This window comes from Mya arenaria, chromosome 16 (assembly GCF_026914265.1).
Source record: "Mya arenaria isolate MELC-2E11 chromosome 16, ASM2691426v1".
Classification (NCBI taxonomy): Eukaryota; Metazoa; Mollusca; class Bivalvia; order Myida; family Myidae; genus Mya; species Mya arenaria.
Window position 1 is genome coordinate 24,617,365 of NC_069137.1, and position 20,605 is coordinate 24,637,969.

General features: G+C 35.4%; 1 protein-coding gene across 1 annotated transcript in view; it reads left to right on the plus strand.

Moving 5' to 3' along the window:
- Positions 1-20,605, plus strand: part of LOC128221514 (angiopoietin-2-like) — a 72,944-nt gene that overhangs the window by 39,974 nt on the left and 12,365 nt on the right. Inside the window, exons 2-7 of the mRNA XM_052930120.1 lie at positions 9,233-10,086; positions 11,971-12,115; positions 18,141-18,274; positions 18,408-18,504; positions 19,016-19,180; positions 20,107-20,357. Coding sequence (XP_052786080.1) covers positions 9,259-10,086; positions 11,971-12,115; positions 18,141-18,274; positions 18,408-18,504; positions 19,016-19,180; positions 20,107-20,357 — 1,620 coding nt within the window. The 5' untranslated portion in view covers positions 9,233-9,258. The remainder of the gene's footprint in view (positions 1-9,232; positions 10,087-11,970; positions 12,116-18,140; positions 18,275-18,407; positions 18,505-19,015; positions 19,181-20,106; positions 20,358-20,605) is intronic.

Below are 20,605 nucleotides of genomic sequence, written 5' to 3' on the forward strand. Positions count from 1 at the left end.
CATATTTCAATTCAAATTCTAAATTACCGTTTACTTAGCATCAACTACATTAATATATTTTAAGAGTATTTGTGTGCGCTATTTTCATTGCATTAGAGTTATTTACTCTGCTATGCTTGCTCAACAAAACGTCCAGTTTACATAGTACAATGCTTTGATTTAAATGTCTTTGATTCACACACCAATCCATTGATTCTTGAGTTTGCATCTTGGCTTGATGCAAAATGAACTCACCATAATATGATAACAACTTTATTTCAAGATAACACATTAAGTGACATAAGTCTCTTCTTTACAATGTTGTCTTCAATGGATTCAACAAACGTATTAGTAAACATTCCTATTTCAAACAATAACAAATACGACGACATTCAAACACAACAGATACTCAGTAAAATGTTCAAAATTATAAAAGACAAGAATAAATCGCATTTAAACAAACAATTTTAACAGACAGTCATTCACTAATGTCAATGTTTTGTCATCCGGTGTTTGTTGAATTGTGTTTTAAATGCAAATAAAGCTGATGTTTCGCGAATAAAAAGCGGTATTGAATTCTATACAGATTGAGCAAAATAAGTAAATGACTTTTTACCATAGTAAGTAATGTAGCAAAGGCAACTTAAATCATGATGGGTGGTAGACGGCAATGAGATAAAACATTGAATTTATATGTAATGTCAAACGATATCCAGCCTAATTCCTTGAACAATGGACTGGATAACGTTTTAACATGCTTTTAAGATTTTTTACAGCTTTTTTCTGAATAATATATATTTTACGTATGTGTAGATGTATACATCTGCTCCACATGGAAAATATATTTCAAAACACATACTGTGCTGTTGCAAATAAAATGCCAACGTGCGTATTAGATAATCCTGTGTTTATGGTCTGTGTTATACGTGTGCATATCTTCTCTCTAGACATATATCATAAAGTCTAATCTCAATATAGAACAGATAAGTAACACATTTACAAAATTATGCATGATAATATATCTCGCTAGAAATGCATGCTTACATTATAACAGTTATAAATAGTTTATAATTGGTCACATGAGTTTCCTGAGAAATTCAACTAAATGTTGTGGCGTTTGCAAGATAAAAATTAGCTATCATCACGGTCTTATTGCAATAAATCAGTAATCTAGAAGAAAAAGTAATTCAGGAACTGGTATTTGGACAAAAAGTATAATTTCATAATTCATCACAATCTTATGTTATGGTGAATTTCTAACACAGGATATTTTAGCAGGATTTTTTTGTCATAATGATTAATGGCAAACTGCCGAAAATACTGCAATTGAGCATAGAAATGAGGAGTACAAATACAAGTTAACGCAATTTAAAAAAAAAAAAAACACTCTAAGATAAATTTAGTTGTGAAGTGAGAGGTAAGACTTAATATTTAAGTAAAAAAGCCAGAACACTTTAACAATTTGACCCAAAACTAATATCGACTATGTAAATCATAACACTTTATGATTACCATGTGAGCCAAGTTATCTGTGGTAATAGTTTGCAATCAAATAGCACCAGGTCGACCGACCGTCCGACCAACAGACAATTAAATTATTTTATAGTCTCCATTATTGGATTATTTGTTTTCTCAAGTGGGTAAGAAATACATGGACATTGAATTAGGTTTTATTTTAAAACAATCCACATCGTCGTTAAAAAGCATGATTATGATATTTTTAAACAGTACGTTATCATTGTGTAAGGAGTACAATCATAGGATCAGTTTGTGCACGTCTTTAGAGTTGAGGAGAACCGATTCGCAGAACAAGTAAGTTAAAACATGCACAAATAAACAAACAAGGACCAAACTGTATACGCAATGTTCAACATGCATGTGTTGATATTACTGAAATGCCGAGGTGATATTGCAACGGTGCAAATAATGTATGCTCTATTGCCAAAATACAACTCAACTTGTTTTTGTTCATCTAACCTTTTCACAGTTGTAAACATATTTCAGATTCACGTACTTCATATTCAAGTATGAATCTACGAAAAACAACATCTACTAGAAAATATGTCAGAAAGTTTAATTTGTTGTTGCTTGAATCCTAAATATCAATTACGGTTAACAAAATAAACATCACATCATATTGTAATTCCAGGAAAAATGTTTTTTCGGGTATTTAATTCATTGTCGTCACAAGATAAGCACGCGTCCTTCATGCGTCTTAGAACCAGTTCTCACGCGATTAACAACACGATTTACCTGAATGTTTAGGCACACCGTTAGAAGATTCTAGCTCGCCAAAGACAAGTCTCCCTTCAACATAACGTTAAACTACAAATTTCCAACCATTCGAGCAGAATAGGTTTCGAATTGGCCTTTGTGGTTATTGCAGACTATATTGGAATTTGTTTCAATTTAAATAATATCAAGTAGTGCAAAGCTTAAAATTTATCTTTGAATTATATAAAATTAATATATTTGGTATATCAAGGCTAAAATTATTTGAATATATTTTGTACGTGCCATTCGATTTCTTGAATGTGTTTTGTTCTCTTATGTCTTTTATCAGCCCAGGTTATATCTTGTGGGTTTGTTTTTCCAAAGTCTTTAGCAAATGTATTATTTAAGTTTTGTCTGATAGAAGATGAATGACGTTGGACTACCTTAGTTAATCTCACTTTAACTAGCCTTCTTCCTTCCATCGCATACAGTAGAGCTGGGTTTATATTTACAGTAGAAAATGGAGATGTATTATTGAAATTAAATTGATAGCTCAATGTGCCAAACGTTGAATACATATATTCGATGTGTTTATCACTGTTTTTATATTTAAGCACATTCTTCCCGTTATGCTATCAATTCGCCAGGCATAGGTCCGGGACACAATGTCAACGACGTCATTTCCGAAATGCTGTTACGCCCAACAACAGTTGAGAAATAATTATCAGAAAAATAACATATATAATTACGCCGAAGTAATCATGTACAACCGATTTCTTCATATGCATCGCCCCATGAAGCAGACGCTTCCAGAATAGTTCCTTTGTATCCATCTCAGTCAATTAATGCAACTCAGCGCTTCCAGTCCTTTATCTCCGGGTAATTTATTCGGTGCAGCTCAGTGATTGTTGTTTTGACCGAGTTTATTTTTTGCAAAGCCTTCAGAGATATATAAAGCACATTGCTGTAGCGCTGAACAGACTTCATATCGAACGAGAAATATATTTACCCCGCTGCGTGAATATTTTGTTTGAGTGTAAGAACTCGTTATATTATTAAAATAAGTGAACACGTTTTGGCAGGAATAAGAATTGTTTCTGTTTAAATGTAAGTATTACTCATAGCATCAATTTATTATTTGATAGTAAAATATATTTATTAAATTGTGCAATTGTGTAGTAAGCGTTGTCAAAGTGTATTGAAAGGGATGCATTGATGTAAAGTATTGAAGGGTAAGCATTGACGGAGTGTATTGAAAGGTAAGCATTGACGGAGTGTATTGGAACGTAAGCGTTGTCAAGGTGTATTGAAAGGGATGCATTGATGGAATGTATTGAAGGGTAAGCATTGACGCAGTGTATTGAAAGGTAAGCATTGACGGAGTGTATTGGAACGTAAGCGTTGTCAAAGTGTATTGAAAGGGATGCATTGATGGAGTATATTGAAAGGTAAGAATTGACGGAGTATATTGAAAGGTAAGCATTGACGGAGTATATTGAAAGGTGAGCATTGACGGAGTATACTGAAAGGTAAGCATTGACGGAGTATACTGAAAGGCTATCATTGACGGAGTGTAATGAAAGGAATGTATTGACGGAGTGTTCTGAAAAGTAAGCATTGACGGAGCGTATGTGAAGTTAAGAATTGACGGAGTGTATTGGAACGTAAGCGTTGGCGTAGTGTATTGCATATTAAACATTGACGTTGTGTATTGAAAGGTAAGCGTTGGTAAAGTGTATTGAAAGGGACGCATTTACGGAATATATTGAAAGGGATGCATTGACGGAGTTTATTGAAAGGTGGGCATTGGCGGAGTGTATTGAAAGGTAAGAATTGGCGGAGTGTATTGAAAGGTAAGCGTTGGTAAAGTTTATTGAAAGGGATGCATTGGCGGAGTGTATTGAAAGGTAGGCATTGACGGAGTGTATTGAAAGGTAAGCATTAACGGATAGACCTCCTTTAAATGAAAGATTTTGTCCTTTATGTGATGTATATGTAGACGAGTTCCAATTTTACGTTTGATTGCCAGATGCATGTTAAGATTAGAAATAGTTAAATACCTAGATATTGTCATTAACGATCCTCTTTGTTAACGGCTATAGAATTTTACATTCGGAAAAAATACTATATCAAGTGCCCATCTCGAGTGTTGATATGAAGAGGTTTTTCCTTCTTCTTTATTTAATGTCACTGATAACCTTTTCGCATTCACCCCTCGATCTTCTTGTACAAGGCTTTTGAAATAAGAAATATAAATGCTCAACTGTTAAACGAATTTTTGTTCTCTTACCTGTCATATTGACACATTTTTCACATTGTATATTTTTTACCGAATTCCATATTAAAATGTACGCTTTTAGTTTATAATATGTTATTGTTTATGATTGACCTATCAGTAATATATTGATTCACACGTTCATATACATACAAAATACATCTTATAGGATAATATATCATTTTGATATCATCTGCTAGAAGCTCTTTTCTTATTTGTTTAGGTTATCATAAATTTAAAATCGCCATGTGTATATGACGTATATTCAATAATCCATGATAAAGGGTCATCTTTGACTTATATCATTTTGTATATTGTGTGAACTGATTAATAAAAAATAACTTTTATCGTTTCTGTTATGTTTTATACTGTACTTAAAGAAGTTCAATCATATTATATATAACGAAATGAACTTTTTTGGTTTTGTTTTGTTCTGTAATGTACTCACAGAAATTCAATCGTATTATACATAATAAACAATGTGTATACGAGTGTATGCTCAGAATATAACATTATACTTATTTCAAATAATCAAGCAAATCTTTAAAAGGATTTATTGTTCAAATAGATGTGTACAGTGGTGCGTGAACGTGTATGTGGGCACGCGCTTGTGTGTGAGTGCGTGAGTGCGTTAAAGCGTTCAACCGACGGTGCGTATGTGTATGTGTTAGTGCGCGTGAGTATGTGCGTGTGTTCATGCAGGCGAACGTGCTAGCGTACGTGCGTCGGTACGTACGAACGTGCATGCGTGCGTGTTTGATGTATTTATGTGAGGGTATGTGCATGTCTTTGTCTGTTTTTCTTTATGTATGTTTATGTGTTTGTGTTCGTATTGATGTGTAGTACTTGTATATCTATATATGTATATGTATGTGCATCTGTATATATAATTGTTTATTAGTGCGAAAACGTATTCGATTAATACAGGTCTATGTGCAAGACTTATTTTCTACGAGTATATGGCATTGCACGTATACACACTGTGTTAGATAAACTTATTTTTGTATATCATTTTGAAAACAAGGGGACTTTTATCATACTCAAAGAAGCACCTCACACGTAATGCATAGTTTTCACCTGTATCAAAACTAAAGGTGATGCCATTAAAGTTCTATATTCCAACGCATTGCATGACCAGAGCATTTAGGTAATTAGAAGGGTGAAGTACATATCTAATGATCGATGTGAATAAACGTCAAATAAAACACAATAGCGGTTCCAATCATATAACTCACAGTAAATAGTTCTCAGCGGTGTCAAATCCAAAGGTGATGACATTAAGCTCATATATTCCCACGCATAACAATAACTCTGCATTTAAATACTTAGAAGGGTGAAGTATTCTGATTTATGATCGATCTGAATAAAAGTCAGGAGAAACAAAACAAATAGTAATTACAGAAATAAAACAAAATAATGGTTACTACAGTAACATGCCCAGTAGACTACAATTTAACAAAAAAAATGTTAAAGGTAAAAAATATACTAAACAATAGACAAAACCTGAGCGCCGCGGAGCGAACACAAACGCCCGTTTGCTCTTTTCGTGTTGTTGAGTTAAAGTTGAGCAAGAGGCATTACTTAAAACATAGAAAAGGCGGAGTTATGCACCTTGTCGTGTTGTTGTGATTTAGTTGAACAAGAGGCATTACTTAAAACATAGAAAAGGCGGAGTTATTCGCCTTGTCGTGTTATTGTGTTTTAGTTGAACAAGAGGCATTACTTTAAACATAGAAAGGCGGATTTATGCACCTTGTCGTGTTGTTGTGTTTGAGTTGAACAGCAGGCATTACATAAAACATAGAAAAAGGCGGAGTTATTCGCCTTGTCGTGTTATTGTGTTTTAGTTGAACAAGAGGCATTACTTTTAACATAGAAAGGCGGATTTATGCACCTTGTCGTGTTGTTGTGTTTATGTTGAACAAGAGGCATTACTTAAAACATAGAAAAAGGCGGAGTTATTCGCCTTGTCGTGTTATTGTGTTTTAGTTGAACAAGAGGCATTACTTTAAACATAGAAAGGCGGATTTATGCACCTTGTCGTGTTGTTGTGTTTATGTTGAACAAGAGGCATTACTTAAAACATAGAAAAAGGCGGAGTTATTCGCCTTGTCGTGTTATTGTGTTTTAGTTGAACAAGAGGCATTACTTTAAACATAGAAAGGCGGAGTTATGCTCCTTGTCGTTTTGTTGTGTTTTAGTTGAACAAGAGGCATTACTTTAAACATAGAAAAGGCGGAGTTATTCACCTTGTCGTGTCGTTGTGTTTTAGTTGAACAAGAGGCATTACTTTAAACATAGCAAGGCGGAGTTATGCACCTTGTCGTGTTGTTGTGTTTATGTTGAACAAGAGGCATTACTTAAAACATAGAAAAGGCGGAATTATTCACCTTGTCGTGTTGTTGTGTTTTAGTTGAACAAGAGGCATTACTTTAAACATAGAAAGGCGGAGTTATGCACCTTGTCGTGATGTTGTGTTTTAGTTGAACAAGAGGCATTACTTTAAACATAGAAAGGCGGAGTTATGCGCCTTGTTGTGATGTTGTGTTTTAGTTGAACAAGAGGCATTACTTTAAACATAAAAAAGGCGGAGTTATGCGCCTTGTCGTGATGTTTGTTTTAGTTGAACAAGATACATTACTTAAAACATAGAAAAGTCGGAGTTATGCGCCTTGACAAATCATCGTCATTGTTATTCAAAAATGAGCTAAATAAACCTCGCTCTCTGTTTTGGAAAAACATTATGCATTACAAACTGATAGATTGAGGAATACAAACCACCATTGAGTGTACATTTAGAAACAAATTAATCGCATGTTCATGCCAATTAAGTAGATAATTGACCAATCAATGTGCATTAAAACTAAATTTCAGTCAATAATTGTGCTTAATGCACATTTAATTTGCATTACTTCCTTTAAACATTTATCACGGCTTGAGTTGACACCATAACAGACAGTTCAATTAATACCGATCTGCTATTTTCACTCTCTATATTAGTTGCTATTTGTTTCAAAAGACAAAAAAATACTTAAGAAATAAATGACAAATTAAGGAAGGACATGAGAATTTAGTTGCGGAAAATGCGTTATTGCTTTTAATTTTGACGAGAGAATTTAAGGGAACATGCTTTTAATACATCAACCTTAACATTTATTGTAAAAATGACCAACATTTAGTATATTTTAGCGAAGGTAGACTATAACCATCTATCCTTTTCATTGTGATCTTTCATCCATGTTAAGGCAATAAAACGTTTGCAATATAATTATTTCAAATATATCAATATATCAAGATGTCCTAAAAAAGCTTCTACCATAGAAACACTCAGGTCAATATGTTCTTAAATAAGCTTCTACCATGGAAGCAATCAGGTCCAGATGTCCTTAAACAAGTTTCTACCATTGAATCAATCAGGTCAAGATGTCCCTAAATAGGCTTCTAGGTACTACCACTACCATGAAAGCACTCAGTTCCATGTTATTGTTGGATTCGTAATTTCAATTTTTGCTACAAGAATTATTATTATCCGCAACAATTAATATCATTTTGTATACCAGTTTGTTTTTGCTGTATTTTGATTGCCATCTTAAACACCAATGACACGTCACAAGGTCACAAACAATGGTGTTTCTGGATATTCCCATTTCATTCATTTTTTATGAAAAAAAGAAGATATATTTATCTATCCTCTTTAAGCTTAAGCATCTGCTTTATAGCAAACCGCGAAGATTTTATACAGCAGAGAAAGGAACAACACATCTAAACCGTATAGTAATCAAACGAATGTTCCGCCATAAAATAGGTTAGGCTAACGTCTATGCAATACTCAAATCAGTATAATTAGTTAACGTTTCAGTTTAGAGCTGCTACGTTATTCTTTCAAATGCACTTCTGTGTGTTAACATACGCAACAAAACCCGTCAAATTCTTTTAAATGTTCAATATAAAATGTTATATGATCTTACACTGAAACTAAGCCGATTAAACATTTAAAAAGACGCAAAAGACTATGGTGCCTTAACAAAACAAACACATGAATACTTAACGTAATTGTTCCTTGTGAAGAATACAAACATCATGAAAATGAAAACCTGATTGCAAGTAAAGAACTGCCATGCTGTACAACTCGCTATAGTTTAATCATGTGAGAGAGAGACACACCAGTTTCACAGATGTAAGACAAGTGATTATATATTTCAATGTAATTACGAGTATATCAGGAGACAGCAGCTAACCAGCCATCAAGTGATTCAAGTATCCAATAGCTGCACACTCACGAAACATAAAGAGAGCACTACAGTTGGCAGGCATAATCAAGATTGCTTCAAGCATGCTTCTGAACTTCTCATTATATATAAATATAGAACCGCAAAAACAGAAAGGAGACATGTTGTATTTATTTGCTTGATTACCATTTCTATATTTTATTTTATTTTATTCATTTTCGTAATTGCATGGAAAATCGACATAAACATTTATCCGGTTTTAGTTGAGTTGAGTGTAAATTTGAATTCATCAGTTTTTGTCAAAGGTCACCTAAAATATTTTTCCCAAACTATGGAAGGTTAAACACCTAGTACATAAATGTGACCAAATGTTACATAATCCGTAACCGTATTTCAGGCCACAATTCAGTTTTAGTCAAAGAAATCATGACGTCATATTTTGCGATCAAGTAAAATTATACATATGGCAATTTTCTGCTTGCAACGGCTCATAATAAATAATGTCCATATTCCAGTTTGCCTGTTTTGTTTTCAGAGCACATCTCTCCAAAAGGGTTCACCATGGCTCTGTGCAAGGCAAATATGTTATTTGTGCTGCTAACTATTTACACAGTGGCATTGTACAACGGTGCAAATGCCAATGAGGTGTTGATAGAAATATTGTCCAAAGTGTTAACGCTTGATACAAAGTTTGATAATTTAGAGACCGAATTCATGAAGACCGTTAACGACGTAAACACGCTTGATAAAAGAATGGACAATATGGAAATACAACTTAAGAACAAGCTGACAGACTACACACCCAAACTAGGTGGCATTACGAAGAGTATAGAGTCAACAATTTCTAACACCGTGACGAAAATGGTGAAGTCTCAATACCGTGCAATAAGTACAGCCATGAAGCGAGAAAAGGTGGCTTTAATGACTTTGAAAACTGAAATTAAAAACCATATAAAGGAAATAGATGACGAGTTTCAAAATGTACAAACCAGTTTTGAAGAACGATTGTTAAATCAGACCCAAGCACAGGAATATAAGTTTGAAAGACAGTCAGATGATTTAGGAGATTTCATCAGTGATGTGCGGGATCAGCTAAAAGGTAATTTAAGTGACGCACAAAAATCACTTGACCAGGCAATACATGCATTCAAGGATGACATAAAGAATACAACATTTAATCTAAATAAGACTCTCAACGAGAATTTAGAAACCATACAAAGTGAAGTGGACTTGAGAATCACAGATCAGCAAAACGGAATTGTATCACTTAACTCAAAAATGAGCTCAACTGAGGGAAGTTTGCAAAGTTACAAGTCGTTCAGTAATTCGATCAGGGCGGATGTCAACAGTATAGATAGCCGAGTATCCTTAATTGAAACGTCGCTTTCAGGTAAATATTTACATTGTTATCACAGATATGTAATAAACGCTCCTTCCGTTTTTCACACTAAATACAAATGCAAAATGTAACAGGTTTCCGCCTTTGTTGTTACTCTGGAGATTATTTATAACAACGTTAAAACAACTTCAACAACAGCACCGGTATTTCTGTGATTTTACAGTAAATGCTGCTCTATGAATACCTCAACCGATTATGAATAGTACTTATATTTCAAACTGATGCATATGTTCTGTTTTCAAATAACATCAAAAAGATTTAAAGTTTGAAGTCCGACCTCACTCGTACTTTTACCCGTCAAACTCAATTCATATCCCCGATAATGGCACCAATTATGCAATTCATTACGTATATTTACACTAATCGTTTTAACTCTTCCCAGAATTGTTAGTTAATTATTTAATTTCCTCTGAGAAATCCGTACAGTAATTCTTTCACATCCCTGCAGTCAATATAATGACCCAACTAGTTTACACATTTATTGCTACAGACAAAAAATAAAATCCCAACATCAAATCACTTTTGAACATGAATGGAATTGCTTATGACAATAATACATTTAACAAATCATAAACTAACAATTCCAATATGTTAGAAATTGCGTAGATAGCTGAGACAATATAAAATATAGAACGATATTTATATAAATGCCCGATCCGAACGTATCCGAAGACGTTGTGTTCATCGGAAAAAAATCGCAAAAGCCTTTAGCCTGTTCATAGTAGGGATGGAATTTAAGGTGTGAATACAATGAACAATAATCAGTTTTATGTCACATATCTCCATGGACAAATTTCTTACTGCATTTCATAGTTGATATCTGGTCAGCAAGTTTATACCATAACATCAAAGTATACAAAACGTTTCGGTTTTTAAACTTTTGAATCTCAGAAAACACGGTTTGACTCGTAACGAACTAAATACGTAAGTTCCCCCTACTTTCATAAGATATGAAGAGCATGCGACAAATCAAACAGCATAAAACAGGAATGTAATGCGAGTTATCATACTCTTCACATATTTATTTACTGCAAATTTTGTAAAATTATCCGGAAGTGGTTGTTTATGGTCAAAGAAAGAATATATGCTAACGATACATACGTGTATATATACATATAAGGAATAGACGAAAGGTGTTACGTTTTTTATCATATTTTCTGTTAAAAAAAATATCGGATCATTCACAAGTCGTAATTAACAACATAAAAGGTGTTTAAACATAGAAAAATCGGCCGTTAAGTGACCATGTAAGTACAATGACCGTCGAAAATAAATAAAAAAATATGAAAAAATCAACGAAAAATAGCTAAAAAAGGTACAATAAATGTGCACTTTGACTAAAAATCACTCTTTCTAGTCACGCAATTTTCTATTTTCACTTTGTTAACAACTAATCGCTCAGCTAATACATTTAATCACTTTTTTGTTAATGTCCTTACAAACATAGGTTCAAAAGTTGAGAGAAGGTTACACGTGTGGCCTCCTGGTAGGCGTAATTATATTGCGAGAACAGTAAAACAATTTACCTTTCAAGTGAAAATATCCTCCCAAAACACCAAAATGTTTTCGAACACCGCTTTTTTATCCCGCATCACACGATTCCATTACTTAAATTTCGGCAAACACAAAACACCTCGGACCCCCTGTATACATAAGGAATAGACGAAAATTGTTATGCTTTATATCATCTGTTCTTTATAAAAATTATACTGCATATATTCCCTTCTTAAAAATATAGGATCGGTCACGAGTCGTAATTCCATTCGCCTTCAGCGAGCTCTCTAATATATTTCTTGGACGAGTTTTATTTAATTGTGTATTATATGAGGACGAGTATAATATAGGCCTGATAATTGATCTTTTGTTATATTATGGAAACACAATGGAGTGACTGGGGAAAGTGGACAGTTTGCGATACGCGGTGCGAGAGAGGGAAATGGTTTCGTGAACGTCTGTGCAACAACCCCGTCCCGCAATTCGGCGGAGCAGGTTGTTCTGGAGATAAAAAAGAAGTCCGAGGTTAGTGTTGAGATTTATATTATTAAAAACGATATCTTAATCATTTTGACTCATGATTCATCTTTCACATTTGTGCTAGCTTCGTTTACCCTGGTATACATCCTTGGATTGTTTTCAAATTCATTTAAGCCACTTTTAAGCTGCTTTTGTATATCTCTAATCACTCGCTTAACTTCTTAAAATATTTCTTTTCCTATGTTCAACTTAATAATTTTGATGTTGTTATTCAAAAGAATACAAACCAACACGGTTGTACTAAAATAAAGAGTTAGCTTTTTGATTATTCAGTTTGGAGATCAATGTAAACAAAAATCAACAAGTACGTGTTTGAAATGTGCTCTTACTGGTTATTTGCGTCACACATACATTATGATGGATAAATAAAAAGGTTTGTTCCCACATTCCCAACCGCTAATTTTCACACTTCGAAATGTTCACCAATTACCTCTTCGCACCTCAAACTTACCTGTATTTTCTATACTGTTTAACAAAAAATGAACTGCACACAAAAGCCTGTACTTGCAGTATACTTGCATTTGCAGTATACTTGCAGAATATTGTTTCTCTGTTGTTGTTTTTACGGACATCTTGTTTCACTCTATTTTGAAATGCATACACAATGAAGAATATACCTATAAAATTGACATTTGTTTGCAATGCATATCTATAAAAGCAAAAATAGTTTGTTTAACTGTGTATAGATGAAATACAAATGTCAAAATTAATAATTATTAAAAAATATTATTCTGGAAACAATACTGATGAATCCAAATTAATGCAATTAAGATCGTTCTGGTAATCAACAGTTTGAAACTCATAACTGATTGCAAATTATTCTGAAAATAATACTGATAAGTCCTAAATAATACACTTAACACATTCCTTTTATTCAACAGTTGGAATCTCAGAAAAACAAAAGTAACTGTTAGACAGAACAAAACTAACTGTAAGTCGTTGTTTAACATGGTATAAACACACTGTCAGTTTCATAAGCATTCTTACATTCACCTTAAATGGAAAACGCGCTAGTAAATATACATTCATTGATAATAGCAGAGGAGGCAAGACTAGTTCTCGATGGCTACATGTACAACCTGAAACCAGAACAAGCGAGCATCGCCACTGGAACTGTGTCAACAGAATTTGCGATGCAAAATCAACATGGGGAAATGACTTTCCTTTCAAAATCGCTAGTGAACACAATCATCATCGTTGTCGCAGACATCCTGAGTGGTCTGAGAAAGCAGGTACGGTGGTCAACAGCCGGTACAGGAAAGTGCAGTCTTTGGTCTATGGTCTTGTTACTGTCTTCAAGGACAACGAAGCAGTGAAGAAGCACGAGCTTCGTGCTCCGGCACTGCCACTTGTCCCCCACGCATCTATTGAGTATGTATGGTTCCAGGCACTGGAAGAATGTGAAACTGACTCTGTGCCAGTGTCTCGGTTTAAAAACTATCCAACATAAGAAGTTGATAGAGGGAGACCGCCGAGCATGGAACCACTACGACAATGAAGGTCCAAGCACTATGAATCATGTTGAGGGTTGGCACCATGAAATTAATAACCAACTGCGCCACTGTCACCTTAATGTATACACTCCACATATTGTCCAGAAGGAGCAGACTGCTAACGAGACCAAGATGTTCCAGTACGCCAATGGTGGAAAGCAGCGACCGAGGAAGCGGGTCTACCCTAAGCTGGAGCAAATGCTCATCAGACTTAAGCAGAAGCTCCAAACTGTTGAAATGGATGTCATGACATGTGTTGATGCTGCTGCCTATTTAGTTAAACTGAAGAAAATATGTGTGAATGGGTAGCATATAAGTGTTGTTTTATGAGTTATTATCTTTATTTTCATATCAATCAATACATAAATTATAGATATATGAATATGTGTTATTTATTTATACTAGTAAAATGTGTTATGGAATAATTTAATTATATCTATAGTGTGCTGTGTAATTATGTATTCATAATCTAATATAAATTCTTATGTTTTCTAAGTATTCGTTATATTCTCCCATTTTCAACTATATGAACTTTTATGAATTGCATCAGCTCAATATTTGTGTTATTTTATGAAATTGAAAAACAACTTTCTAAAACCTAGACACGCAACTTTTCAGCACATTATATCAATTTTTGCCAATTATCACCTATCAACTCTATTGTTACAACACACAATACATCTCCCAGACCGCAACCCAAAGGAAACAATTGCGTTTGGGGAAGTGAAAACACACAAAATAAAAGATACCAATCACCTCTCTCATATCAATTAGTTATGCCTATTTTAATTAAATCTGTGTTAGCATCTAAACCGTGATATGCAAAATTAATATATACTTAAATATTTTTGTATATAGGCTGGTAAAATAGACTTTGAAAAAGGGCGTGCTTGTGGCTTTGGGCGTGTTTGTGTTATTGGGCATACTTGTGGTATTGGGCTAACTTGTGGTATGGGAGTAAATGTGATTTTGGGCGTGCTTGTAATAATGGGCGTGCTTGTGATAATGGGCGTGCTTGTGATAATGGGCGTCCTTGTGATAATGGGCGTGCTTGTGGTGTTGGGTTAGCTTGTGGTGTTGGGGGTGATTGTGGTATATTGCAGGCTTGTGGTATTAAGCGTGCGTGTGATATTGAGCGTGTTTTGGAAATTGGGCGTGCTTGTGGTATTGGGCATACTTGTAGTATTGGGAATGTTTGTGAAATTGGTCGAGCTGATGGTATTTGGCGTGCTTGTTGTATGGGGCGTGCTTGTGATATTGAGCGTGCCTGTGATATTTGACGTGCATGTGATATTGGGCGTGCTTTTTTATTTGGCGTGCTTGTGGTATTGGGCGGGCTTATGGTATGTGAGAGATTGTGACATTGGGCGTGCTTGTGATAATGAGAGTGCTCGTAGTATTAGGCGTGTTTGTGGTAATGGGCGTGGTTGTGGTATTGGGCATGATTTTGGTATTGGGCGTGGTTGTGATATTATGCGTGGTTATGGTTTTTGGCGTAATTGTGGTTTTGGGCGTGATTCTGGTAATGGGCTTAATTATGGTATTGAGTGTGCTTGTGATATTGGGCGTGCTTGTGATTTTGAGCCTGCTTGTGATTTTGGGCGTGCTTGTAATTTTGGACGTGTTGTGTTATTGTCGTGCATGTGTTATTGGGCGTGCTTATGGTATGGGAGTAATTGTGACATCGGGCGTGCTTGTGATAATGAGAACGCTCGTAGTATTAGGCGTGTTTGTGGTAATGGGCGTGGTTGTGGTATTGGGCGTGATTTTGGTATTGGGCGTGGTTGTGATATTATGCGTGGTTATGGTTTTTGGCGTAATTGTGGTTTTGGGCGTGATTCTGGTAATGGGCTTGATTATGGTATTGAGTGTGCTTGTGATATTGGGCGTGCTTGTGATATTGAGCCTGCTTGTGATTTTGGGCGTGCTTGTAATTTTGGACGTGCTTGTGTTATTGTCGTGCATGTGTTATTGGGCTAGCTTGTGATATTTGGAGTGTGGTATTGGGCGTGCTTATGATATGGGAGTGATTGTGATTTTTAGCGGGCTTGTAATAATTAGCGTGCTATTGGTATTGGGCGTTCTTGTGGTATTGGGCGTGCTTATGGTATGGGAGTGATTGTGATTTTTGGCGGGCTTGTAATATTAAGCGAGCTAGTGGTATTGGGCGTGCTTGTGGTATTGGGCGTGCTTATGGTATGGGAGTGATTGTGATTTTTGGCGGGTTTGTAATAATTAGCGTGCTGGTGGTATTGGGCGTGCTTGTGGTATTGGAATGATTGCGATATATGGAGTGCTTGTGATATTAGGCGTGCTTGTGTTATTGGGCGTGCCTCTGGTATCGGGCTAGCTTGTGATATTGGGCGTGCTCAATATTTTGGCGAGCTTGTGGTATTGGGCGTGCTTGTGGTATTGGGCTAGCTTGTGGTATTTGGAGTGATTGTGGTATTTGGCGTGCTTATGGTATGGGAGTGATTGTGATTTTGGGCGGGCTTGTAAAAAAGAGCGTGCTAGTGTTATTGGGCGTGCTTGTGGTATTGGAATGATTGTGATATTGGGAGTGCTTGTGATATTGGGCGTGCTTGTGGTATTTGGCGTGTTTGTGGTATTGGAATGATTGTGATATTTGGCGTGCTTGTCATATTAGGCGTGCTAGTGTTATTGGGCGTGCTTCTGGTATTGGGCTAGCTTGTGATATTGGGCGTGCTCAATATTTTGGCGAGCTTGTGGTATTGGGAGTGCTTTTGGTATTGGGTTAGCTTGTGGTATTTGGAGTGGGGTTGGTATTGGGCTAGCTTGTGGTATTCGGCGTCTTGTTGTATTTGGAGAGCTTGTTGTACAAGGAGTGATTGTGGTATTGGGCGTGCTTGTGGCATATGAGTGATTGGGATTTTAGACATACTTGTGTTATTTGGCGTGCTTGTGGTATTGGGCTAGCATGTGATATTAGGCGTGCTTGTGTTATTGGGCGTGCTGGTGGTATAGTGCGTGCTTGTGGTATTGATCGTGCTGGTGTAATTGGGTGTAATGGTGTTATTGAGCGTGCTTGTGTTATTGGGTGTGCTTGTAGTATTGGGCGTGCTTGTGTTATTTGACGTGCTTGTGTTATTGGGCGTGCTTTTGTTATTGGGTGTGCTTATGTCATTGGGCGTACTGGTGTTATTGGGCGTGCTTACGATATTAGGCAAGCTTTTGGTGTTGGGAGTGATTGTGACATAAGGTGTGCTAGTGATATGGGAGTGAATGTGATTTTTTGCGTGCATGTGATAATGGGCGTGCTTGTGATATTGGGCTAAATTGTGGTATTTGGAGTGCTTGTAGTATTTAACTTGCATGCGATAACGAACGTGCTTGTTGTTTTGGGCTAGCTTGTGGTTAATGGTGGTATTGGTGCGTAGCAGGTGATAGGAAGGCGTTGCTGGTTACATTGTGGCGTTATTGGTGATATTGCTGCGTGAATAGTGACACTGTGGCGTTAATGGTGATATTGGGGTATAGAAGGTGATATTCAGGTGTTGCTGGTTATATTGTGGCATTGTTGGATATACTTGGGCGATAATGGTGACATTGGGGCATTTGTAGTGATATAAACGCGTTCCCATTGATATTGGGACATTCATAATGACATTGGGCATTGCTGGTGATATAAGGTTGTTGTTGGTAAAATTGGGTCGTTGTTTGTTATACTCTGGTGGCGTTATTTGTGATATTTGGACGTTGTTGGTGATAAAAGGGCGTTGTTGTTGACAGCGGAGCGTTGTTGGTGGTTTTGAGGGCAATTTTAGTGAGATAGGGACGTTGTTGGTGATAACAGGGCGTTTTTTGGTGATATTGGGCAGTCGTTATTGGTGATATTGGGCGTGCTTTGTGATATTGGGTCGTTGTTTTAGATAAGTGTGCGTTAATGGTGACACGGGGTCATTAGAAGTGATATGAAGGTGTTGGTAGTGATATTAGGGCCTAGCAAGGTGTGTACGTTTCTTTTTGTCGTTGAACAGTTCATATTCTTTAAAGTCATATGGAACAGATCATAGAGAGTTCTGGACCGTTTTTTGTTTCAATACGTTTCCAGTTTACCCGCTTTTTTACATAAATGTTTTTACTTTTAAAGGTAAAGGTTGTTTCATGCTGTGCAACATTTGTCGTGACATGTTGTGTTATGGATAAACGATATAATATACAATACACAAAATACGAAAATATTTATTAAAAACCGAATATATGACAACAAAATTCTTAGCTCAAAGAGCTTTTTTCCACAAAAATGTTTGTATGTAAAAAACTATTCTTCTTCCACGGTTACTTGTATCTATTTTTTCGTATGTCGGGATCATTTTAAACATCATAATGATTCTTCAAAATAAAATAACGCAGATTTGGTTGGTTGCCAGTGTCATATTTACTACTTTTGTCAATAAGCAGTTTCAATCAAAAATAGTCCCATGTTATATGGGTTTTTTTTTTTGTATCTCTGTAAATCATATTTCAAATATATATTTTTTTCTCTTATTTTTCAGCTTCTTTCGACTGTTCGGAAGTAAGACAGAACCTCGGGAGAGTACCCTCTGGCGTCTATCACATCACAACATGGAAAACAAACCAAATTGCGAGTGTGTTCTGTGATATGGACACCGATCAGGGAGGTTGGACTGTAAGTGCTCATTTTATTTTTAACAAAGTTAACAGTGCATACAGTATTCACTTTTTGAAGTAGATCGTAGTTTTATGTATAGTATAATACTTAGACAAGATACCTAATGGTGTTACATATTTAACCTTTGAAGGTGTTTCAACATCGCATGAACGGAAATGTGGATTTCTACCGCAACTTCTCTTCATACGAGAATGGGTTTGGATCTCTGCAGGGTGAATTCTGGTTCGGTAGGTCAGCGTAGTGATCAAAATGTTTATATACTTGGATTACGGTTTGATTGAGATTTGTTCATGAAATGTTTGTGCCTCCCGCCTTGAATAAATATAGGATACGTGTTTGTTTCAGTGTAAGATCATAGTATAATGCACCATGTGAGCACCAAACGTTTTATTACAGGTGTGGCTTAGCAATTTGTGATAAACTTACTTTTGGTGTTCACGCAGTGAAATGTATTGCAATCTCGCACTGAGGCAATATTTATTTATGTTGATTATATGCCTAAAAGGAATTAAAATAACTGATTTTGGTAAGGCACGACTAAATGTATGTGTACGTAATGTAATTTAGGAAATGACGTCGTGTTGACGTTTGAAACAGGCCGGATTTTCAAAACAGTGAAATTAACACTTAGTTTATATAAAATAAGAACAATCCCACAACGTAAAGTAAGACAATAGTTTATGATACTCAGGCAAACTGGCAACAAATAATTCTTATGCCAACAATTATGTTTTGTAGGCCTCAAACTGATGTATGAGATGACATCCCGGACATCAAATGATTTAAGAATTGACATCACACGTGGCAGTGGTAGTACCGGCTATATCGTATACGCTGACTTCAGTGTGGGAGCCGGGTCTAATTATACACTACATGTAGGAAATATACGGTCAAAAAGTGGACGTAAGTATATCTTATCATTTATGAAAGGAATTCATTTGTGATTGAGGTCCGACATCGTTAAGTAAAGTATTATCAAAATCATTAAAAATAACATGCGATTGTTGCGATGTGTATTGAACCGAAAAGCTTAAGTAACTAAAGTTTTACTGTTATCATTATAAGTTGAGATTTAGATCAATACGAGTTCTAATCTGTGTCTGCATTTAAAGCTAGCAAATGGAATTATATAGCAACGAGAATAATACCAACTTTACGTTTTTTTTAATGTTATTGACAGTATTGATTGTTGTTCATGAACATGTCTTGAATATCCAAAGTAAAACAAATAAATATTCAAAATCAACAAACTAATTTGGCACACCTGACATGGCAAAATTGACATAACAAAGAAGAACTCTAATAATCATACATAATTATAGTTCATATTTAGACAAATTACAAAAAGTATAATTAATAAATATATAACTGTTAAGTTGCAGTGCTATGGCATTCTCGGCACTTTAATATCTACATGAACAGTTGTGCCTTTTCAACATTCGACTATGACACTGACCATTTAAGCAGTAATTGTGCCGATTATTATTATCGCGCAGGATGATGAAATTGATTTAGCGTAGAAGTTAGCAATGCCACTATTCTTATACTAATTAACAATTGCAGTACGTATTAGTCGACACAGGACTGTTAAAGTTCTTTCTACTCTTATATGCAGACGATATTGTATTTTTTGCTTATTTAGCAGCAGAACTGCAGGCGAACATTAATATATTCGAGGAATTTTGTAACAAATGAAAACTTAAGGTTAATAAAAGCAAACCATTGAGGTATATATGTCTGATGTTATATGTGGAAATAAACTGGTGTTTTGTTCCATTCAAACAGTTTACATTACCATTATTGATCAATATATTAATATTTCGTTGCAGTGCGTGCGAGTTATGTAAGGATTCATACCTACCACAACGGTTCTGCCTTTTCCACATTCGACCATGACAATGATCGTTTCCACGGTGTTAATTGTGCCGCTACACATCGCGGAGGATGGTGGTACAAGTATTGCATCTATTATATGAACCTGAATGGCCAGTACTATACACCTGGAAAGAATGACGACAACGGAACAGCTATGACATTTGATGAATATACAACGCTAAAATCTAGCAAAATGATGTTTAGACCTTAGACCTTAAGTGAAGCTAGTATTTCACTAACACGTGTGTTTTCTTATCATATTTTTGTATTGGTTTATATTCAGTTGAGTTCTTTAAAGAAAAATGCCATTATTTCAACGCACGGGTTGAACATTCGCCTTTTTTTAAATACACATTAAAACAATTGTTTTAGAAATTACAGCTTAATAGCTCAGTTAAGGCTTGTTTGGTCTTTAATAAGGTTATTTTAAGTTTACTTATTATTTTTGATAAT